The sequence below is a fragment of the Ammospiza caudacuta genome, chromosome 3, assembly GCF_027887145.1.
Source record: "Ammospiza caudacuta isolate bAmmCau1 chromosome 3, bAmmCau1.pri, whole genome shotgun sequence".
Lineage (NCBI taxonomy): Eukaryota > Metazoa > Chordata > Aves > Passeriformes > Passerellidae > Ammospiza > Ammospiza caudacuta.
The window spans coordinates 86,168,219-86,191,807 of NC_080595.1; the positions used below are offsets into that span (position 1 = coordinate 86,168,219).

Consider the following 23,589-nt stretch of genomic DNA (forward strand, 5'->3'; position numbering starts at 1 on the left):
ATTAGCAATTTAGAAAATTCATGCCTTTTAATGGGTATAATGCACTTTCAAGTTCATTGGTGGTTTGCTCATGCCCTGCTGCACTGATGAAATTAATTCCCTCGAGACTTGCTAATAAAAAGCATCCCCGCTTTTTTTTCCCCTTCAGTTATTTGATTTCTCTTTCTGTCTTGGTTGCCCTCCATCTCAGTAATACCTAGTCTGCCTGCTTTTAGTATAATCTTTCTGCAGCACACCAACACCTATATAATTAATTCTCTCTTTTGCAGCTGTCCCACGCCTGGCTGTGATGGCAGTGGTCATGTTAGTGGCAAATATGCAAGACACAGAAGGTAATATCTGTAATTTTTCATAATTTAGTGAAGAGATTTGGTAAACAAGTTATCTGCCATGACCTTGATAAACCAAACAATGATAAAAATTAGCAGTTACATATTCTAGAAGCCATTTAGAGCCAGGGTTATTTTTTCTTTCTGAATGTCACAAAATTTAACTCACATTTTTGCTGAGGAGACTTGCTCTTATTGTCAATCTTCTCTCAATTTTTTCATACAGTTCTCTTGCTTATATGTTGCAAATTAAAATTTGGCCCCACTTCTCTTTTGGCACTCATGTTCATGTTATTGAATGTGTTTCATAGCTGAATGAAAAAGAGTTTCTGAGCATTTTAAGTTCAATGATCAGGTTAGATTCAAAGCAAAGCTTAAGGCAAATCAATGATAATAAGACTTCAGGGTTCAAATGTTATACTGTATTATAAATACCATTACTTCCGTTTCTAGACTATGAAATGTGGAGACATCTCCTTTTAAAAAAAAAAATTCCAGCTGTTTATGATTAATAGTATACAAGGTAGCATATGTTACACATACTGCCTGTGCTTCAAATTAATTTAAACCTCAGTCTTTATATTTCTGTGTCTGCAAGGTCAGTGTTCAGTTGAGTTGTACATCTGTCTAAACACCATTCCTTTCCTGAATCATTTGTCCATGAATTTTTTTGTGCAATGTTTTTAAAATTTAACAGCTCTAGAATACATGTATTTTTCTCTCATTGCTGTGCATTTCATTTGACATATTTTATACAGCAGCATGTTGTAGGAGATAAAATGGCTGATGGTTAGGCCATCTCTTTTCTGAAATGAGGGAAGTTTTCAAAGCAGTGTTAAATTATCCTGAAACTCTAGGGCTTTTTTCATTCTTGATTTTTCAGCTTATAAAGCACTTGTGGTATTTATAAGAGTAGATATCTCACACCAAATCTGATTACTGTATGAAATGGGCATATGGGGTCTAGGAATTAAATTAAAATTATATATTTGGGGTTAAGGCATTCATTTCAAATATGAAAAGATACTGGACAGTGCCACTCAGTCCACTCATGTTCCTTTTTTCTTATCAGTGAATGAAGCCTAGGGACAAGTCCGGAAAACACTTTCGAAATTGGACCAAGAACAGTGATATTGGAATTACTTTGAATTACATTTAAACTGTATAAATCATAAAATAGTTATTCACATTTATTTTCTTAATAATTTCTTAATTCATAAGAGCAGTAACGTTTCTGTTACTATTTGAAGGCTTTGGTTAGATTGGAACACTGATTTAGGAAAAGTATCCAAAATAATTATTTTTAAATTCAGTTGTGACTTCTCATTTCAAACCATGGTTTTCTTTTGTATGTTTTCTTTATGGAAATGCAAGCCTCACAAGTAATTAAAAAATGGCACTCAATCCTTTTTTTTCCTCAGAAATTCCATGACCAGTCAGCAGTTAAGGGATATGATTATAATGGCCTTTCTAGTTACAAGATTATAGCTACATACATTTCCTTACATGGAATTTCTATGCAGATATCAAAAACCTACAAAAAGAAACTCTTTAGCTTAAAAAATTCTGACTTTTGTACTGAATTGCTCGAACTTTGTGTTAGAGTTAGTGTCTGTGTTTGTGTAAGATCACCCTTTTGGGGAAAGAGGAAGCAATGAATGTGAGGTTTGAAAAGATTACATGCAATTTTGAGATGTTAATTCCATATTTTGCTTTCTTGACATGATTCTGGTATGTCAGTACACGAACAGACTGAATCTCAGAACTGTTAATTAAATGAAATTTTGGGCAGATGCGATAAGAATAAAAATTGGAAATACATCAAAAATTCCTTTTTTTTTCTACAAAAGAATTTGTTAGGCTTTTATGTTTTCTTGTCACTATGATTGCCAATCCACTAATCAAAACATATTTAACCAATATATGTGCTATTTAATGTAAAAACACAGAGTTCTTTGTTGAGGTTTACAATGTACCTTTATCTAAAATTTCTGTTTTCTAGAAGAGAAGCACTATTTATTCACAACCAACACCTACTACGTTTACCTTTTTGAAAGAATTTAAAGGAATTTTCCTCTTTTTCTGTTTTGCTGTATGGGTGGGAAAGACCCTCAAACATTTCTTCCAAGGAAATCAGACTGTCTTAAAAATTTGATGTGTTCAGGGAATTGCATATCTCAGCTGATGCCTAACAATTCCGTTTAGACCTACAGAGCATTTTAATGAGGTTAAGACCTTTTCATTCATGATATGAGACCAGCTCATTATTAGGAATGAAATGCATTTGCTTCCACTAGATGTAGTAAGAGCGCTCCAAAATGCTATTTCTTCTAAAATGTCTTGAAGTCTCTGGAATTCCAGTGGGTTTTTGGGGGGGGGGGGGGAGTTGGTTGGTTTGCTGATTTTTAGGGTTTTTTTAGTTATTATTGTTATTTTATCTTTGAGAATGTGAAAACTCATCTTCAGGTAGGACATTAAGCTTGAACTGAAATAAACAGATCCTTTCACATTTTCGGATAGATTCAGGGGATGAAATGTTGTTCAGCTGATAAAATATTAGATAAAAGTTAAAGGAGGATTTTACCACAGGTTTTTTTCCTTGGTTATATTTTTAATTAGGAAAGAGCTTCAATGTAGGTTTACTAAGGGAACAAACAGACTTTATATGTCAGTGATGTTTTGATGTGTATAAAAACATGGGACTGGAACTAGGTAGTGTAACAGTGGTAAGAGCTTGTTGTATCATTTCCATCTCCTTGATGTTTTTCTTTGTGTCAAATCTTAGTTGGAAGGGAAGAAAAACCTTACATGATTTGGTTGGTAGCTTCCTCCTGGGTCTTAAGTTCAGTGCCTGATGTTGGTTTGTTGGCTGGACATGCTAATAGACAGCTTAGATGGACAAGTTTCTCTAAAGGACACTTTAGGGCAGAATGCTGGGATCTCTAAAATTAGCGTGGTGAAAGCACCTCTGTCCAGTGGCTGCATGGAAAGGTCAGAAGAATTAACATCCCAGTTGGGCACTGGGGAGTGCCCAAAGTTGGATAGTGTCCCTGCCTCACTAGAGCAGACTCTTTTTTTTGTGTGTTTTAGTAATACCTGGAAACCTGAAGCTAACATGGACCCTCTTGTGCTGTCCATGACACACAGCATGAGGCAATGCCTCGAGGTTAGAGTTTACACAGATAGAAGAACTTCAGTACCTGTTGTTTATGTTTCAAAGCGCCTGAGGCCAAATGAACTGAAAAACAAAAAGAAAACAAAGGTTGTGAAAGATCTGAATGCAAGATATAAATTAAAAAAAAAAAAAGCCATAAATATGTTCAGATAGTTGTGGAGACAAGAGAAGAATTCAAATGTTAGGATGAAAATCAGAGCATCTCCTGGGCCATGCCTCAGATGCAGGTTGTTTTAGTCCCTTGGTAGTTGTTCAGGCCCATTGTGCATAGCAGCATAACAATGAGCACTGCTCTTATACCTTCAGTACTGTGAATTGATTTTGAACAATAAGCTTGGTCCAGATACTTGCATACTTTCAGCTGTGAATAATCCATCTGTATATAGAGCAGTGACTCTAACCAGACCAGGAGGGTGTTCCCACAACTGTGTTTTCAGGATGCCTTTTGAGTAAGCATCTGAAGAAGAGCATAGATTCAAGTGTTCTTTCACTGCAATTAGAAGGAACTTTGCCAGTTTCATTAATCAACTTCAGAGGCAACAGGAATCACATTCTATTTATAAAAATACAAAGTAAAAGTGAGTCCAGTTTCTGGTCTGTTCTGCAGGTGCAAATCCCTTTGTTACTCTGGAGTAATTGAGTGCAAACTGTGTTACTTACTGAGTAGATGTGAATGATGGTTCCAGAAATATTGCATTTTACTTTGTTGCTCTCTATTTAGCACCTTTATAAAACAGTGTCATATACCAAATAGGTGCCAATGATTTGCCATATAAGTAGGTATGTAGACTCATCATAAAAATCCTAACTAGATTCCATTTAAAAATGCTGATTGCATACAGTCACTTATTTTAAAGCTTCTTAACAAAATAGTTGTTTTTTTTTTCTCAAGTAACAAAAGCAATTAGATTCTGTAATGGATTCATCACTTGCTAACTGCCACATTTCTAACATAACAATCTAACAAATAATATTCTACATATAACATATATTCTAACATAATATTCTAACAAATATGAGACTTAAAAAAAATCTTAAGGTGGTAGCATGGCACTATGTATAGTGCCATGGATTCATTTAGATTCTTCTAGGGCTTACAAGAGTGTATATTTGAAAACAGATACAGCCATTGTATAGAAGTGAAAGCAAACCAATTGTGGTCTGAAAAAATTTGCATAAAATATCAATGAAGAATGTTAAGACCAAATGATAAACCCTTCATATTTAAAATGGAAATACTGATATAGCTTTTACTATATCATTAATTTCTATTTGATTGCTGAAAATAAGAATTCAGATTAAATAAACCAACTTAAACATTTCATCTGCCAGGGAATTTTTCATGCCCTTTCTTCAGGTCATATTTTATTTGTAAAGCATTTCATTAATTACTGACACAATGTCTTGCAAGAAAAAAGGCTAGTCTCAAAACCAAAGAGGAATCATAAAACAATGTGCATATCTGTAAAGTATAAGTTGTCCCTAACTTTATAGAATACATTGCATTTTAATTTTCTTCCAAATTTCCTGATAATGCCAGTTCTTTATTGTTTTACTAGGCTGTCTCTGGTTTATTACATGATACAGTTAGAATTATTTTGACTATCTTTTAATTTTTAGGCATGATATTTGTCACTTCATATAACAATTTGAATTTATAAATACCTTAGAGTTTAGCATTGCTATTTTGATTAGGAAAAAACAAAACCAGTACCACTGTATTGCCTTGACATTATATACTGTATTTTAGTCTCCATATTCTAACAGAACGAGTTAAATACTGCAGGCCCCCAAACTTTGAAATTAAAAGGCTCAAATATCTCTCTGTTATTAGAAAATTATTGAATTTCTGTGCCTTGTTGTGCCATATTTCTTATTCAAATTTTTTCATTCCATATACCTTTTCACCCACCAGTTTGATTGCCATGGCTGCAGCCGTGGGTGAATAATTGCCTGTCTTCACAGGAGCATGTTCTGGAGCTAAAGTCGAGTGCTTGCTTCCTGATGTATGCCTCATTTGGATTCTGCCGACAGCCTAGGGGCTGTATTATTCATGCCTTGACAGATAGCACTCACTAAAAGCATTGGAACAGGGCCAGGTACTGCCAGAGAGATAGTGGAGCATTGCAACTTGCAACCGAGAGAAGCATCTATAATACAAAAAAGAGAAATCCTCATACCTTCCTTTTGCTGGTCTCACTTTGATGGAGAATTCATTTGCATCAAAATAAAATACCCTAAAAATAAATACATTTTTTCTAAACCACGCTTCAAAGTTTAACACAATTTTCCACATTTAATTGCAAAGCTGATTTTAATTAGTAAGGCCTTGCTTGTGAAAAATGAAGATTCACTTGGGTGAGTGTAACACATTGCAGTGTCTGCTGAATGCTCTAATTAATGTATGGCTGCTGTACAACAGGGTGCACTGTGGGATATTTATGAAAAATTCTGTGCACGCAGCCAGTCTATCTGTATTTTAGCTCTTGAATCACAAGAATAAATAACTTTTCCCCCTTTATTCTTTATGAGACATCATTGTGCATGCCATCACCCTATCCATAAACTTTATGGCATGCCTGTCCTTTTTACTATTTGTCAAAGATACTATAAATCAGAAGCTAGGACATACATATTTTAACATTAATTTGATGGCAGAGCATGGTTGCATTCTGTGCAGAACCAGAGGTCCACTGATGCTTTTGTGCTAAAGCCTAACCACAGAACAGTGAGGTCCTTACTGTTGCTTGCTATCATGATACTGTGAAAAATCCCACAGGATGCTGGAAGTACAGAGAAATGTGTATTCCTTTATCTCTCAGCTGATAGTCAACCTTTATTATAGTGTTTTTAATGATAAAATGATTCGCTGGATACTTACCTGAGGAAATATTCTGATGCTGTCTGTGAAATTTAATTCCATTTTCGTTAACAGCAATATTTGCTAAAGACCGTGATAAATACCAAGAATAATATTATAAATATATTTTGTATGAAGTAATTCACCATTCAGGGTTTATAAAAAATGTTAATAGATGGAGCTTCATTGCTTTGTTAAATCCAGCTAAAGAGATGTAAGCAAGCAAGTAAATAAGTGCAAGAGCATGGGGATTTTCAAACAGAACACTGCAAACAATAAATAATTGTGCTGACAGAGAATCCATAATGTATTAGAGGTCTGTATTGGCTGCTGTCTGGATTCAGCAATAAATCCTTTGTCTGATGGTTGACTAATGATTAGAAAGGTACAAAGCTTGGGCTAAACCATCGAGCAGCTATCAATTGCAGCTAGCAATTGGTGTGAGGCTCTGCATGCTAGTGGCTATTGTGTAGAGGTCACTGCACAAAGGAACCACAGCTCAATTAGTCCTACCGCCATCTGGACTGGGAGTAGCTGTTGAAGTGGCAACAAGTTGCAAGTACTAGTAGTGCTAGCCTCATAAAGGCAAGGGAAAGGGAGTAAATCAGGGGCAGGAGCATGGAGAGTGCTGACCCAACTGTGCAGCAGCAGCAAACATCAGATTTAGGATGTACTTTCTGCAGTGGGTGCCCTGGCTTGTGTGTTGCTGAGATTATATGCTCCTTTTCTTTCAAATGGAAGGTGCTGAGCATATTTCTCATGCAGCAGTCCCCTTGCAGCCATGGGGGTTTCTGTGGGCGTATCTATCCGGAGATGTCCCTGTTAGCCACAAAATAAATTAAGACCATGAAGAAAGTATCAGAAAGAAAATTAAAAACCAAAACAAAAGAACAAAATATCCAGTAGTACTGGGGATGTAATTTCCCCAGCAAGATCGTGGAAGGAGCTGTACACATTTTCCCTTTGCCTATGGGAAATTTATTTGGTTGGCCTGGTAGGTTTGCTGAGTACATTGTGTTTTCTTAGGAGAGAAATAAATCATTTGAGGTTGAATAACTCGTGCTTTTCATTGTGGAAAAGAGTATCTACAGAGTTGATTAGCACATGGTAGACAAGACATTTCATCTGACTAGGCCTCTGTTTCCCCATTTGTAAACAGCCAGCAAATTTTAGGCATGTAGTAAAGACAGAAGCATGTATGGGAGATTATTGCAAATGTAGTAAAAAGACAAAAGTCTGGCTCTGATGTTTATCTGATATTTAAATAAAGATCTGTTGAATGGTCCTTGATGTCAGAGTAGTCTAACTTTTTTCAGTGCTTTTTTGATCAAAATGTTTTTCTGGATCCTAGAGCAAAATTAACTGATTTGTCATGATAGGACAATTTTATATTTAGAATCTAGTTTAGTTTCCTGATGTCATAATTTGTCAATTATTTCTACATTATTTCTTTAAAAATATTGATTCTGAGGTTTGAAAAGCTGGAGGTATTTAGGAAAATCTTTTTATTAATATATGTTCTAGTGAAAATACAGTGACAGTTTTTAACCTTAAGACTAAACCAGAAAAGCCACAAGCAAGGTAATGCACTGACTTTAGAGTACTATGGATCTGCCTACATACTCCTTCCAGCAGTTCTGAGCAGCAGCCATAGCTACTGTGTGTTGAAAAATGGCCTGTGCATTGGAGCATCCTGAGTCAGTGCTTTAGAGACAGGAGAATTTACTGGTGAATACTGGCAGCTGGATGGACAGGGAGCCCATCTTATTTCTTGCTCCAGTGTCCACATAAACACAAATAACACATGGGTTTGAAAATGTTCTATCTGTAAGTGGCACCCATGCTTATCAGAACAGGGTTTCCCTGCTCTTTTTTCCTCCATCTCAGTGAAAATTATCTGAACTCTGCTAAAATCATCAAAAAGGAAGTAGGATAAATCATATATGTAATAAATAAATAAAATTATAGCTATCTTTTATTTCAGATTTTCATATTTTATGAGATCAAACACCTCAGATACTACCTGAGCTAGCAAAAGAAAGTGAAAAACACAAAAAACCAACTCAAATATGAAGGAGGCCTAGAAATACACCATGATTTGTCTTTAAAGACTTCTGCTGAGGTTTTTCAATAAGTTGAGACAGCCCTTTCAAAGGCATCACTTCTTATTAGTGGTTGATATGAAGTACTGCTTCTAGTGGTGTCAGCTCAGGACAGGGAAAGGAGAGGTAGTCCTGAGCATTTTTGATGGCAATAATAAATCTAAATAAATACTTCCACAGAACTAAAAGTGCCCAGGGGATAGATAGCTCCTGAGGACATCCTCAGCACTGTACAGCCTAGGACACTGTAAACAGTGATAACTTTAACCAGGTGACTGGACCTACAAAGTTGGTTATCTGGCTATTCATCTGAATCACCTTCCCTAGGAAATCCTAAAGCTTACTGGTGGCATGCAAAGGGATAGCAGAACCTAGTGTCCTTTTGTTATTTGCAAGAACTAGTAGTGTCATGCTGTAAGTATCCATGGAAGAGTGTGGCAGGGGTTTAATGCCTAAGAGAAAGTACTCCTGTGATTGAAATTAGGGCTGTGTCTCAAATCCATGAATTATGATAAAATTGGAAATACTATAAAATATACTGAGATAGGACAGGATATGATTGGCTTTAAATCCCAATAACACTCATTAGAAAAAAAAGGTTTTTTACCTTCAATTCCCTGTGACTGGGGCAAATTTCTCTACCATCACAGCTTTTATTTAAAGCAGTGGACAGGCCACTGAATTAGCTGCGCAAGTAGTGGATGAATACTTTCTATTCAGCTGATTCTTGTGGAAGAAATTCACCAAAGATATACACCTGCTGCTGTTTTTCACCCTCCTAATGTCTCTAGGAGAAAATCTCACTTGATGAATGGGGAATGGGTGTTTGGAAAAAAAGGCTAGAGCTAAAAGCTGGCATGCATTCAACTTCGGCCTTAAGTCCAAAGGGTGCACTCTCATCAGTGCTCTCTTGTTGTGTGTCCAGCTCTGAAGTCACAGAACAGCTGTACTTCAAACATTTGTCTTGTCCAAATCAAGAGTCACAGAATTGTTGAGGTTGGACGAAGACCTTTGAGATAATTGTGTGCAGCCATTAACTCAGCAATGCCCAGCCCATCACTAAACCATGTCTCCAAGTGCCACATCCAAACATCTTTTAAATACCCATATCCCTAGTGACTCAAACACTTCGCTGGGCATCCTGTTCCAATGCTTGATAATACTTTCACTGAAGGATTTTTTCCCAGTACCCAACCTTAAACTCCCCTGGCACGATTTAAAGATTTTCACTCTCATCATGTGTTACTTAGAAGAGAGCAAGCCTCACCTGCCTATAACCTGCTTTCAGGTAGTTTTGCCTTCATCCTCCTTCTCTCCAGCCTCTACAACCCCACTTCCCTCAGCAGATCCTCATCAGGCCTGTGAAAACATTTATTTGGGCATCTTGATGCCATACTAAGTACATAGCATAAATAGTTTATCTTTAATCTCTCCTCTGCTTATTTCAGTGTAGCAAGTGCTTTTAAACACCCCCCCCCCCGCCCCCCCAGTTTGTGATCTGTACAAAAATGCCACTCTCACACAGTTTTCTTCTTTGTCAATAGGTTTTCTTCTTTGTCAAGTCTCCATCTGGATTTGGTTGGAGGTGTTTTCTCCCATCTTCTGGGAACTTGCATTCTATACTGTAAAGAAGTTAAGATGTCAGGATGCTTGCATTCTTTTTTCTTCATCTGTAGTCAAAAGGAGAGGGAAGGATATAGTTTTGTAACTTTGAGCAATCAGTTGGAGACAGAGGGACTCCCTTTTCTGTCCAAGCATTAGCACTTCATATAGGAAACAGTCATTTTAGAGACAAATTGAATGAATCCTTCACTGGTAGTAAAGTGCTGGTAGTAAAGTACTGGTAGTAAAGAAGATGTCAGTGTTTTGTTTTGTATGAAGTATTAGGGAAGAGTGTACTCTAAACCTGGAGTATTATGAAATCTCATGAGAAAGCAGTCTTCTGAGAAGTGTAGAACAGAGCTTCAGTTACCCCTGGCAAAAGGGGATATTAAACACAAATTGCTCACACATTTCTGTGTGTTCTAGATTAGATAAATGGCTAAATCTGGGATTGTGATTTCTCCCCTGACCATCTCCAAGTCAAAAGACCAAGTTAATCTCTGTTTCTGTGAGGGGAGTTAAAAAAAAAAAAAGGCTTAAAGTTATTACTTCCAGGAGTGGAAATCCCCCTCTACAGAAAATACCTTCTACCAGCCTGGATTACAGTGTCTAAACTTTGCTGTGTGTGTTAAGTGCCTGCATGTCCCTAGGTATTAGAAGAGGAGCAAACGTACCTCACTTGGATGTCAGAATTTTGCTGTGCAGCTGTGCATAGAAGCAGAGCTGTAATGCTTTTGCTCCCTTGATAAACCAGGAGTTCGTGACTCCGCTACCACACAAGAAATTTGCATCCCTGACAGAAGTTGAGTCACGCCTCTAAATTTTACTCCAGTGCCTCTTGCTTTAGACCATCTTTTTTATCTCAAAATTTCATTTTTACAAAAATTACTGAATGTTTTATTGTTATTTAGTATTTGCAAGGACAATAAGAAAAATGTACTAGAAATACTTACATTTAATGTAGACCTTGCTTGGGCATGGTTTCTTCTGGAATGATGAATGAGGATTAATGTTTTGTTGGTTCTTAGTAACTATATGTACCACTTCAGGAGAAGGGGACAAGCAAACTGTCATCTCAGACAAGAAGATGTCATACATCATGACATGTGTGATTGATTTTCTCTGACACAAGTCTTCTAGATGTTTGCATGACAGTAGCTACCACACAAAACCCCCTGGTTCTGAAATTTATTTCTTGTAAAATTCCATGTATATCCCATACTTTGTGAAAGGAAGTAGAAGATGCAAAGCCCCGGTGAGATGGGTGGCTAAGTGCAGCCAGTTTACCAGGGTAACTGTATTTTATGCCTCTAAAGCTTTTTCAGCTGCTAATTTTAAAACATTTCACAAAAGTAACTCAGTAGGCTCAGACTGTTTTGCAGTGTTAAGTATTTGATTTCAAATGACACCAGAGGTCATATTGCATATAGTGTTGTAATATGTTCATAACACCAGATTGACTCACAAGACTGGTTGTAGCAACTTTCTACCAGCACACATGTATAGGGCACAGGGCTTGGGATAGAGAGAAAAAAATAATAGATTGTTTTTCTCTCTGAAAATTTAGGAATGATTGTGACAGAATGTAGTTGCATGACTTTATTTTGACTGGGGATTTGGAATTCACATTTCTAGTTCTTAAAACAAAGACACTTAGCTCCTCTTTTTAGTTCTGTGTGACATAAGGAATTACCAGCTTTACAGTTCTTCTGTCCCTTCCACAATGGTGAATTTGTTTCAGTGCTCCTGGCAAGGCAAGTGTACTACTTCCTGAGTTGCAGTACTGTCTCTGCAGCATCTAGGTGTTGCTTGGAAATGCTGACATTCTCAGAACTGACATGGCCTGGCTTTGCCTGGCTTATGAGACCTAAAGAGATCACAGAAAAGGACAGACTGAGAAACTGAGTCAGAGTTATAAAACAAATACCATTTTGGAAAGAATGCAAATAAATTCTGACTGCTGTGTTAACTTCAAACCTTGGCAGTCAAGCTTGCAGCTTCCATTTATGTTATTAAAAGGATGTAGGAGGAAGGACTGAAGAGTTAAAATGGCATTGACTAAAAGTGGAACAACTTATTTAAAATATCAGTATTTAAGAAACACTATGAAACAGAGAAAACACAGCTTTTTCTGTCTACTGTAATTTTTGATTGTTCTTTAAAAATTAAAGCATCAGATTTAGAAATCAATCGCTGGAGAGGTTGGTAGAAGAGCAACAGAACTGTCATGGTTAGTTTAGATTTCTTAGAAGCAATTTTTTTAATTTTTTTTTTTTTTTTTTTAGGTATACTATGGGTTAAACTGATCCTTTGATAAGGGGGAATTTCATTCCTCTTACCCCAGGGAACTTTGTAATGATGTTGTTTTCGAGCTCTATAAAATCCCACAAACTCAGAAATACAAAAGTTTATTGGCTGGTCTGAGAAATAGGGATAATGAGGTTATACCAACTTTTTTTTTAAACAAAAAGGAAATTTAGAATCACCTGGTGAAGAGTCAGGAATCATTTACCTACTGACTACATTGCAATATAACTGTGCATGATATCAAATAATTTGAAGTGACATCAAACCTATGGTGCTTTTCATCCCTACCTTCAAAACCTTCCAGGTATTTTTAACCCAAAGTGGCATCTTGCATCTGGCCCACCTTCTGTTTAGTACATTTACCAGTCAATTAGAGATGAGACAACAGTTTTCCCCCATTAAATTTCTACATCTGGGATTTTCACTAGAAGCGTTTCACAACATATAAGTCAGAAAATAAGCACAACATTTTGGGGCACAACTGTAAGTAGACCTTTAGTACTGAAATTGAAGACAAGGATCCAAAAAATTATCAAGTCTGTAGTTGACCAAACTTGTAATAGAAAACCAATTTGTGTATTTTCTGAAGTGCTGCCAGTTTAGCTAAGCTGTGCTGCTCAGCACTTTCTACCTGCTAGAATATTTGAGATTTGCAGGCTGCAGGTACCATCATCCTCTGATCCAGAAGACACAGCAGGTAGTCCCTGCTCACACTAACATGCAGGCACCTCATTTCTATAGACAGCATAGCAGTCACCCCCCTTTCACTGAACCAATTCGTGGTAGTCATGCATCCTGGACCAGCAGTGTTACTTAGGAAGCAAGATACTGCTTTGGTTTTTCCACTTGCCTGAATGGGTGCAAGCATCATATTAATTCTCAAGCCAGAGCCTTACCAAAATGATGAAGGTGAAGACTGGCAAGGATCCTTCTGTCCTGTCTTTGAGCAGAAGGAAGTGTGAGGTTTTTTACGGAGAACAAAGAGAAGTTAGTCTGATAGTTAAAGGACTGCTCTAGAGGAGCCAGATTTGGAGCCATACGAGGTTGTTTGGGTAAAACCAACCAATCATCCAAAAAAAACCCCCAAAAACCCAAACAACAACAAAAACAAAAACAAACCACTAAAAACCCAAAGAAAGAAAATCCCACCCACCTCAAAAAAAAAAAAAAAAAAAAAAAGAAAAAAAAAAAAAAGAAAGAATAAAGAAAAAAGATAGGGTGTTCCATTTGCTTGGCAGTTTTTTCAACCTTGTTAAAATTGCTGAATTGTTGTTAAAAATAAAAAAGATAACAGTACCACACCACCTATATCAAAACAGAAAGCAAAAAAGTAGCCATACACACTACAGGCATGACTTCTCTACCTGAATCAGAAAGTGTCTTTTTTGGATTGTGAGTCATATTTTCAAGATTATGCCTAAATCAGTTACAAGTACATGCAGACATCAAGAACAGAAAAGTTATTTTAGAAGCATTCTTTTCATAATACTTCATATTTCTTAGGGTGGATATAGCACATGACTGCTCTCGTGACTCCCAGGCTTATATACCTTCATGTTATCAGTGGGGAATTTATTATCTAAGGAACTGATGACCTGTGATGTTGCCTCAACTATTATCATGATAGTTACCCAAATATAAAGAGTACACTTTTAACAGTAACTAACTCATTACTAACCAAATTTCAGTGACATACTAAGGATCAAATACCTCAAACTGTTAAATAAAAAAAGGGAAGTAACCTTTGAAGTGGCACACACTTTCTAAAAAGTTGCATTTTATCTTTAAAAACTAAAAAATCTTTTTCCTGACTTGCCTTCTTCTTGTTACACATTCCGACTTCCAGTTATTTCTCAATTTTACTCTTTGGTCCTTGGACAAGAATGTAATTCTGGACCTTTTGCTATTCAGTCTTGCTACCTTTCCTGCCTATGCATCCTTAAAATTGAGCAGCTGAAATTCAGAGAGGGACAACTGCCACATATCTTTTTAAAATCTTGCCACAGGAGGTATATTGGCAGCAGATTTTCAATGGAAAATGCCATTTCCTCCCACAGCCCAGCTGCCACATTTAAACCATGTTGTGTGGGGCTTCCACTCTCTTGGGAGGCTATTTTCATTTGCCTTCAGAGATTCTTCTACAGTCTAATGGAACTCACTGTCAGCTATAAAAAGCAACATTATATGCCATAGTATTTTCTTTAATTGTGATATGACTCAAGTTGAAGCCTTCTTATTCTGCACTAGAATGTGATGGAATTCAGTTCAACTTTTTTGTTTGGGTTTTTTTTACCTGTACAGACATCCTTCTTTTCATCAGATATATCAAAAAATGCTAGATTAAAGCAAAGCCATTTAGACATCTGGTTTTTAAAGTTACGTGATTAACCTAGGAGGTAAGCTTTCATTTTTAGACTAGGGTATTTCTAATTCTCCTAATAATGAAAAATTAAAGCTGAAAAACATCAACTGAACATGAGATGTGGATTTGTCCTTTGAGTCTGCCAACAGCTTGAACCAATTTCTTTATGATAGGTAAGCTTGTCACTTAGTGAAAATACTACCTGCAAGACTCCCTAATACTACAGCAAAGCAAGTTCTTTGTGCTGCAGAAGGATGCTAGTTCAGTAGATTATTATCACAAACAAATATATGCCTTTCAGGGTGTAAGTCATGGCAGGAGGGAAGAGGTTCTCAATTCTTTAACAAGCAGAATTTAAAATATTTCACACTTGAATGACTCCTAACCAACCGTGCAAGACACAGAGCAGTGTCCTGTGGCTTAAGCTGGAGGTGAGACTGGTACATAAGCACTGAAGTGCTTGCAGCTTCTATCACTTTGCTTTTGTAATTTTTTTCCTGTAATTTCAGATGTTTACTGATGACGGCCTTGTGTTAGAAGGCTGCTCCACACCATTATTCCTTTCCACTGGTTATATTCTTTAGCTGGTTTTTGATCAAGTAAGATTCTTATTGCTATAGTTACAGGAAAATTGTTGTATCCTATTTCTTAATTCTGAGCCATGTGTCTTTCTTAGTTAAAATTAAGTCGGGAGTCAGTGCTATTGTGTGTCTGTACAGAAATGATGAGAAGATTATTTATGATAGGAATCAGCAGCTGATAGTATCACTATAGTAGCCCTGCATTATTGATGTGATAAAACAATAGCATACTCTATTGCTCAGTGCTAGAATGATAGTTTGACCTATTGTGTTGTTGTTAAATATGATTAATCAAGTCTATATCTAACGAGGTTGATTCTACTAATAGGTATCTAGGCATGTTTTAAATGATGGGCACTATAGCTACATGAACCACCTTTGATTTCCAGCAGTTTATTTTCCCTGGTTTTTCAATGCTTGAACATAGCGTGTGAAGGAAATCACATTTAAAATACTGGAATAGAAAGATGTCGTATCATGTTCAAGGCTCAAACATTGTGACTGTGCAAAAATATTTTGTAACTGATAAATGCACTCTTGTAGCATATTCTGAGCCTTTCAAATTGGTCATGATTGATTGCGAACTTTTTAATTTTATGATATTATAACAAAAAATAAACAAATTGGAATTTGCCCTTCCCTCTACCTGAAAACAAAGTTGTCATTATCACTGAGACTGAAAACACAGGATACACACAAATCTGGATGCCTAGACTGCTCTAGATGATGCTTTTATTCAACTCAATGTAGCCAACATTTTTTTCATCTCAATAGAAAAATAGAATGTTTTCTTTCCCAAAGTTTTTCTTCAAATTTATGTCTTTTTTTAGATAAATGTGGACTTCAGAGTTTGGATTTAGTGCAGAAGTCAGTGTTCTTTGAGTTAGTGCAGAAATGGTCACTGACTCTGCATGTTCCATTTTTTATGTGTCTGGGTTGCATCTAAATCAACATCAATAACGCAGAATCAATAACCACTTAGCAAAACTTGATTATGTGCATTTCATCTAATGAATCAATGAGTCATTAAACCTGTGGTCTTTGCACTATCCTGCAATTGTTGATCAACCCCAGTATTCAGGGATCTGGCAACAAGACATTATCAATTGTGTCTTCTTGCTCTTGAGCACACAGTTAAGTTGGGTATTTGCCATCCTAAGATTAGAAACTCCAGATTTGTCTGACATTGGAACATACAGGTAGTACTGAAAAGATTTTGAAGCTATAGGGGGGAGAACTATTCAAGTTAAAAGATGCAGCTGTGGAAAGGAAACAGGTTTTTGGGTTTCTCATTAGGAAAGTATTATGGTATGTGGTTTTACATTCTATTAGGTATGGTCTTTATAGAATCTGGACAGACCATTAAAAAGAAGAAGAAAGGAGAGAAAAATTCTTGGACTTGTCTCACTTTTAACAGATTCCTAAGTGGTAGAAATACAATCACCAACTATTGTCACTACACAAAGTGTCTAAGAAGATAAGATGAATAGCCTCCCAGGAGACTCCTGTTTCTCTGCCCTGAGTTATGAAGGTATCTTAGCATGACATGTATAGAGTTAGGTTTTGGAAGCCATGAGGTAGGCGAGAGAGGAACCCCATCAATGACATTATTAGTCATGGGGCAATCAGATATTATATTGATTTAGTTGTATAAATACTTCAGTAACTTGAATAATCAACAACTGCAGGGCATGTACTTACGTTGCCACCTAAGTTTTTAGCCTCATGATGTCTTACGTGTATTTTTTGTATCTTGCTTGAAATGAGCTCTCCTTAGCTGAGAGTTTTCCCCTGTATTTGTACAACACGTAGAAATACATTTCTGTGCCTCACTTTCCTTCACTGAACAGCTGTTGTGTTCAACCAATTAAATAAACTTTTTTGAATGGATTGGTTATTGCAAAACTTAAAGTTTCCTCTTAGTTGTCATGTCCCAAGAGCAGAGGTTTTGGTGATGGGTGAAATGATCTCACCTGCCAGAAGGCAGGTTAGTTTGTCAGTGGTCCTCCCAGGGTGCAGTAACACCAGTTTGGAGTCTTAGTGAACTGTGATGGGGAGACACTTCACATGGAGATGTATAGGGACCTATGGAATAAAAGATTCCTGCTTTGACTTAATTTCCTGTGACTGTATTAACTACATCAAAGCTATTCTTCTTAATTTGTTTAAAAATACATATTTCAATGTCTGAATTTCTAAAAGAAAAAATACATGAGTCTTGACCTCCATCATTTCCTTCTGGCACATCATTCTATCTCATTTTTACTTTTAACTCTTTTGGCAGTGCTGATTTGTAGGTACCAGTTCTTCTTTAGTGTTCATTTAGTTAAATATTTCTATACACAGGTGGATCTGTGGTATGTTCATGGTTATTCATATGTTCAAAAGGGCTCTGAGGTGCAAAAAGATAGACTTGGCTTTTAAAACTCTATGAAGAAAGTATCATGTCTCCCTCTGCCTTTTGAGATCCCGCATGCTTCTGGTCATTTCTGTAATTTTTCTTACTTTTCCTTAATGTGGAAGAGTAAATATTTGCGACTCCAGAAGGAAAAACAGTTTGAATGTTCTACATTTCACTCATTCCTGTCACTGTAGCTTGTGCCTATTAAGGTAAATTACTAGTTTTCACTGAACAGAATTACTATCGTGTACATACCTAAACTGAAAAGTCAGCAAAGTTCTATTTGGTACAAATAAATGAAGTAAAGATGGTGTGTTTTGATACTGTGCATATAAAAGCACTTCCTGCTTATAAGTATCTGATTTATTTAATCAGAGACAGAAACTCATGAGAAAGCCTGAAATACAAGAAAACTGTAGATATGAGTTTACTGTATTTTAAATGATGTTTGTTAATTTAAATTATAATTTAAGTACATAAAAGCATATTAATTTGGTCATATTTAAAAAAATATTTAAGCATGTGACACCAGATTTTCCAAAGCACTGGCTCTGGATTAGTGCCCTAGCCCCAGCTGAGAAGACAGAGGTTTGGGCAGTCGTTCTGTAAGTGGCCTTACATACCACAGTGCTTGGCAGTGCAGTGGCAGCAAGAAGCATGCCTGATTCTGGAACAGTATTCAAGGCTCTGGCTCATTTGCCAGCAGGCTCTTGGAAAGCAGATTTGAGTAAGCCTGTCTTCTAGTTTGGGATTCATAGCACAGAGGATGCTAGCACAGGGAATTTTAATTCATCTGGTGGGATGCACCAAAACCAGTGTGTCCCAGCTCCATCTTCATTTAGCCATTTCCAAAACAAAAGCCCCAAATCTCCATGTCTTGCTTGAATTTTGACTTGTTGCTTTTCCCATTTTCTCTTCTGTTTTATCTTCTCTTCTATAGCTGTCACAACCTGGGAAGGTTTGACTCAACACCTCCCATATTCAAAAAGAGTATGCAGGCATTATGTGGGGCATTTGTCAGGGTAGAAGAGATTCCTGACCAATGTGACTTAGAGAAGTAATTTGTAATTTCCCACATGAAGTTTGACTTTACCACCCTGCAATTAGCACTGTCCATATATGAATACTGCTTAAAGTATGCCAACTTGCTACAAGAATGACCACTGCTGCTCATTCCTGTAGCAAGTTGGTGTACTTTAAGCAGTATTCAAATATGGATGGAAAATCATCTTCAGCTGAAGGAGTTTATTCTTGCAATTGAGTAGGCAAATACCTAGGCTGGAGTTAATCTCTTTTGTGAATTTATTTTCGTTCTTTCATTCCTATCAATTCATAGATCCAACTTCACCAGGAGAGCTACTTGCTCTTCTTTGTAATAGTGCATACTCTGCTGGGAAGGGCTTCCTACTGGAGTGAAGGGAATTTAAGCTGTAGGGTTTGCTGGAATCTAAATATTTATTTTCAGGTCAGCTTCCATCAATTGATGATATCGTCCCTTTCAAGCTAACAGTCACTGCAGTGAGAGTGATTTAAAACATTGCCGTGTTATGCAAATTAATTAATCTGCTCATTCTTAAAAGGCTGGATTTGTTAGAGGACTTACCTGATAAATGCCTGTTTTCTCAGTACCCTAAAACTCTTCATCTGGAGGTCTGGACTTGGATGTTATCCAGCCCAAACCAAAAATAATACTGAACAATATCCAGTGGGACAAGTATAGATGCTTTGGGAACCTTCTGCCTGAAGCCTTAAGCAGAACTTTGCTTCCAAGCATATTCTTCCTAATTTGCTATCTTAAAAATGGTACATGATAAAATTTCACCTCGCAACCACTTCAGTTACTGAAGTACTTATTTTTAGTCTTTCTGATAACCTCATTAGGTATTTGTATAGCAAATTTTTAGCTTCTATTCCCTACCAAATGTTTTGGTTTCTGTTAAATTGAATTCTTGCATTAAAAAAAAAGAAAGAGAACACTGTTTCTAGGGATACTTCTTAGTTTGAAAAAAGGTTTCACAAAATTTTTCAAAATACTACTAAGAAAGAAAAATATAACAATACTCCAAGAAAAAATGTTATTCAGATTTAGGGCATAACATTGGTATTATCTTATTTTTCTTTACTTGGATCTTATAGCATGAGTCATCTGAAATAATAGATTCAATAGAAAAGAGATACAACTAAAAAAAGAATTCTGGTAAACATAGCACATAGGAATTACTTTATCCAGGCTGGGTATTTAAAGTTGACTGAACTCTTAATAGTCATATAACCTCCCTTTCTCATTTTCCTCTGAGAACCTCCTCCAGATAAAGGTGTCATGTTCCAACTTTAGTGTGCAAGTTGTCATATTGTGGGGGGGAAAATATTGGTCAGTAATCTGATTTAGAAAACCTTGCATATTTATTTGGACTTATACTATGTATATTTAAATATATATGTTAATTGTTATAGATTAGAAATAATAACCCAACTAATTATACTGAAAACTATATTATATTAGTAATAAATTATGTTAAAAATCAATATATTCAAGTCTAGACAAGAAATGCCTATTTCCTGAACTATATTCCTGCTGAATGTATCAGTGAGTAGCATCATAAAGTTTTTAATGGAGAAAAATTGCATGAAAGTTTAAAAAATACCGTAAGTCATCTTCTAACTAAGGAGTATAACGTTATATATTATTTCTTCCATTTCTTCAATTATTAATGTCTATATGTCCTCTTGGAGCTTATCACTATGAAATTCAACAACATTCTTTCCACAAGAATTATTCATGACAGATTTGAAAAACCAGAGATGACTGAGACACACAGCAGAGCAGTGCAGAATATTTGAAAGTGTGTCTCAGGAAGCCCAGATATATACCCTGCTGAAAGCCAAGAGAGCTGAAGCGTGAGGAGAAAGTAAGACAAACACAGCTGACCAGGGAAATACAGGGAGCAATGAAAAAATGGATGAAGGCAGACATGACACATAAATCAATGGGGTCAATGCTCTGAGCAGGGATAAACAAATCTAAAAATAACCAAATAAGGGGATGATCACAGAAGCCAAAATTGAAAATGCAGAGAAAATTGCAGAAGCTGTTGCTGTTAGGACAAACAAGAACAGCTTTCACAAATATATGACGAGCAGAAGGTCAATGGGAGAGACTGTCATCTCCATACGTGGGGAAGTCAGTGGCAGAGGCTGCTAGGAAGCCAGCACAGCCTTTTCCTTGGTGTGCTCACTGGGAAACCACAGGGAACGCGCCAGAAACACAGAGAAGTGTCCTGGAGGCAGAATCTGAAAAATTAATGAAACAGAGAATGAGAGTAGAGCAGGTTAAAAAAGAAGAAAATAGGGCAGCTATTAACAGTAGGCTTCAGGTCTGGTGGCCTGTTTCCCAGGTTTCTGAAACACATGGTGAGAGCTTTTTAAACTCTTTCAGTCTATGAAGCCTTCAGTACATGAGGTATGTATAAGCTGTGTGAGGTATACAGTTAAAAGGTAGAAGGAAGCCAGTGCAAGCCAGCATTGCAAAGGTTTTGTATGAAAAATCATTGCAATGGTAGCTTTATCAAGTGTAAATCCAAGTCCAGACAAAACCAGAGCCAGGGTTGCGGAATATCTGGTACAAATTAATTAGGAGAGTTACAAAATTTGAGTGGAATTTAACTAGTGATAGGAAAAGGAGTAATGAATAGAAACTGGAAGAGAAGAAATGTAGTCTGGATAGGAGGAAGAAATTTTTTGCTGTGAGTAGTGAGGTTGTGGATCCCTGAAAATGTTCAAGGCCACCTTGGACAAGGCCTTGAGCAATCTGGTCTAGTGAGAAGTGTCCCTGTCCATGGCAGAGGGGTTCAAATAGATGATCTTTAAGATCCTCTCCAAACTAAACCATTCTGTGATTCTTTTAAACTAGTGTAACCCATTTCCTTAGAAAAACTACATATTTCTAAGCCTTAATGTTGGGTCCAGCCACTACAATATACAAATACTCGTTTCTTGTAGTTGCTGATGTATCCTCAATTTTAATTCTATAAGGAAAGGCACTGACCATAGATTCATAAAGATAAAACTCAAGTCAAGGTTCACAACTTTACTTGAATAGCTGAGTTCCAAATAGTTATTTAATGAGCTTTATAAAAGCATCAGTCATCATACAGCTAAGTGGAATTGATTTCCAATGCCAGTTATGCTCTTAGCAGGGGGTCCTGAATCCTGAGTAATGCCACAGATTCTCACAAACTTTATAATATATTGTATAGAAGACCATAAAAATGTGACAGAATCCTAAAGATGACAAAAAATGGCAGTGATGATTTCTTTCTACCTTTGACCAATAATTTGTATCTAAAAAGTTGTGCAATTCTTGGTAGTTGTCAAATACAAAAATTAAACAACAGTTGAAACCAAAATAGATGTATTTGTTAGTCCCTGTCCTTTGCCTCACTTCTTACATTTCTGTGAATTGCAAAAGAGATAGTTTTGGGGCATTACAAGTACTTGGTATTCTTAAATGCAAAAAGATTGGATCAGGATGAAATTAATGTTCTGTCTTTACTGTGACAAAATGGCCATGGTTGGATGGGACTTAGAGCAACCTGATCTAGTGAAAGGTGTCTCTGCCCGTGGCAGGGAAGTTGGAAGTAGATGGTCTTTAAAGTCCCATCCAAGCCAAGCCATTCCATGATTCTATGAAAAACTGTAGTTAGTATGAATGCCAGTGGGGAAAAATGTTCGCAGTTACACATCTCTGGGTGCCCTTTTAGTTCAGGGCTGCCTGAAGTGTCATCAGTGCAAAGTTCTAAGGAGGTTATAATAAGAGGAAGAAAGGAAATCATGGACATTTCTGGGGGTAAGCCTACTCATGTCTTTGGAAATAAAGACCAGGATTTTGAGAGCACATATTTAAGAAATAATGATGTTGAAGAAGCTGTGGTGAGGGTAGCATGCATCCGAAAGAGAAGGAACAGAAACCAAGAAAGCAGGACACATCCATTCAGTAAATGTTAACCTGTCTGCTTAAATAAATAATAAAGTCATGTGCAAGTTTCTAAAACCTGCCTGAGCCTCAGGATGTGATCAACTCTTGTTTTCCAGGATGCAGCCTCTGTTAGACACGTAAGTGAAACAGATTCCTCCCTAATGATCCAGCCATTTTCATCGGCACAGCACACACTATGAAATTCTAGTTCTGAGGAAAAATTTATCTGCCTTCTCTCAGAGCTCCATGCAGAGAATTTAAATAGGCAGCTGCTGAAACCCCACAGCACCAGGGAAAGTACCAAAATAAACCTGCAGTGGTCAGAACTACAAGAAACAGTGCTTCACTTTCACCCCAGGTATTATGCAGTGTCCAGACTGTTGGAGATTGAATTTCTGTTTGTGGCTTGACTGTGATTATGTAGAATTTTTTCCATGGAAACGTGTCCTACATTTCCCCTTGTTTCTGGGCAGCTGGGTCCTGACCAAGAGGAGGACTCAACAGAACAAGAGGCAGGACAGTCGTTTGGCCCTGAACTGTAGTGGTGATCTAGGACAAGGATTTCTTCTATATTTATACGTTTTACTTTGAAGTGTCATTAGATAAAAACAAATATAGTCCAAAGAGAAAACACTAGAAGCTTAGGGATCCCTATTTTTTCAGGTTTAGGGCTCTTAAAATTAGTGAAGATTTGGGTTTTTGCTTGCCTGTTGCATCAGAGTTTCTCGCTTCCAGGTGTGCTGGGGCTCATCTTCCATAAGAGGATGGTCTTCCACCGAAAATTCCTTCTGGATGGAATATATGGCTTTGGAATCTGGAGGTTGTGGATCTATTCCCCCTCTAGCCTGCACCACCAGGCCTCAACTTTGATGCAGGTGTCTGGAATCCATATTCT

General features: G+C 36.9%; 1 protein-coding gene across 14 annotated transcripts in view; it reads left to right on the plus strand.

Moving 5' to 3' along the window:
* MYT1L (myelin transcription factor 1 like) overlaps positions 1-23,589 on the plus strand; it is a 310,091-nt gene that overhangs the window by 180,772 nt on the left and 105,730 nt on the right. For all 14 annotated transcript variants that reach the window (XM_058800681.1, XM_058800680.1, XM_058800684.1 and 11 more), the window contains exon 5: positions 270-332. In XM_058800681.1, the coding sequence (XP_058656664.1) occupies positions 270-332 (63 nt within the window). The remainder of the gene's footprint in view (positions 1-269; positions 333-23,589) is intronic.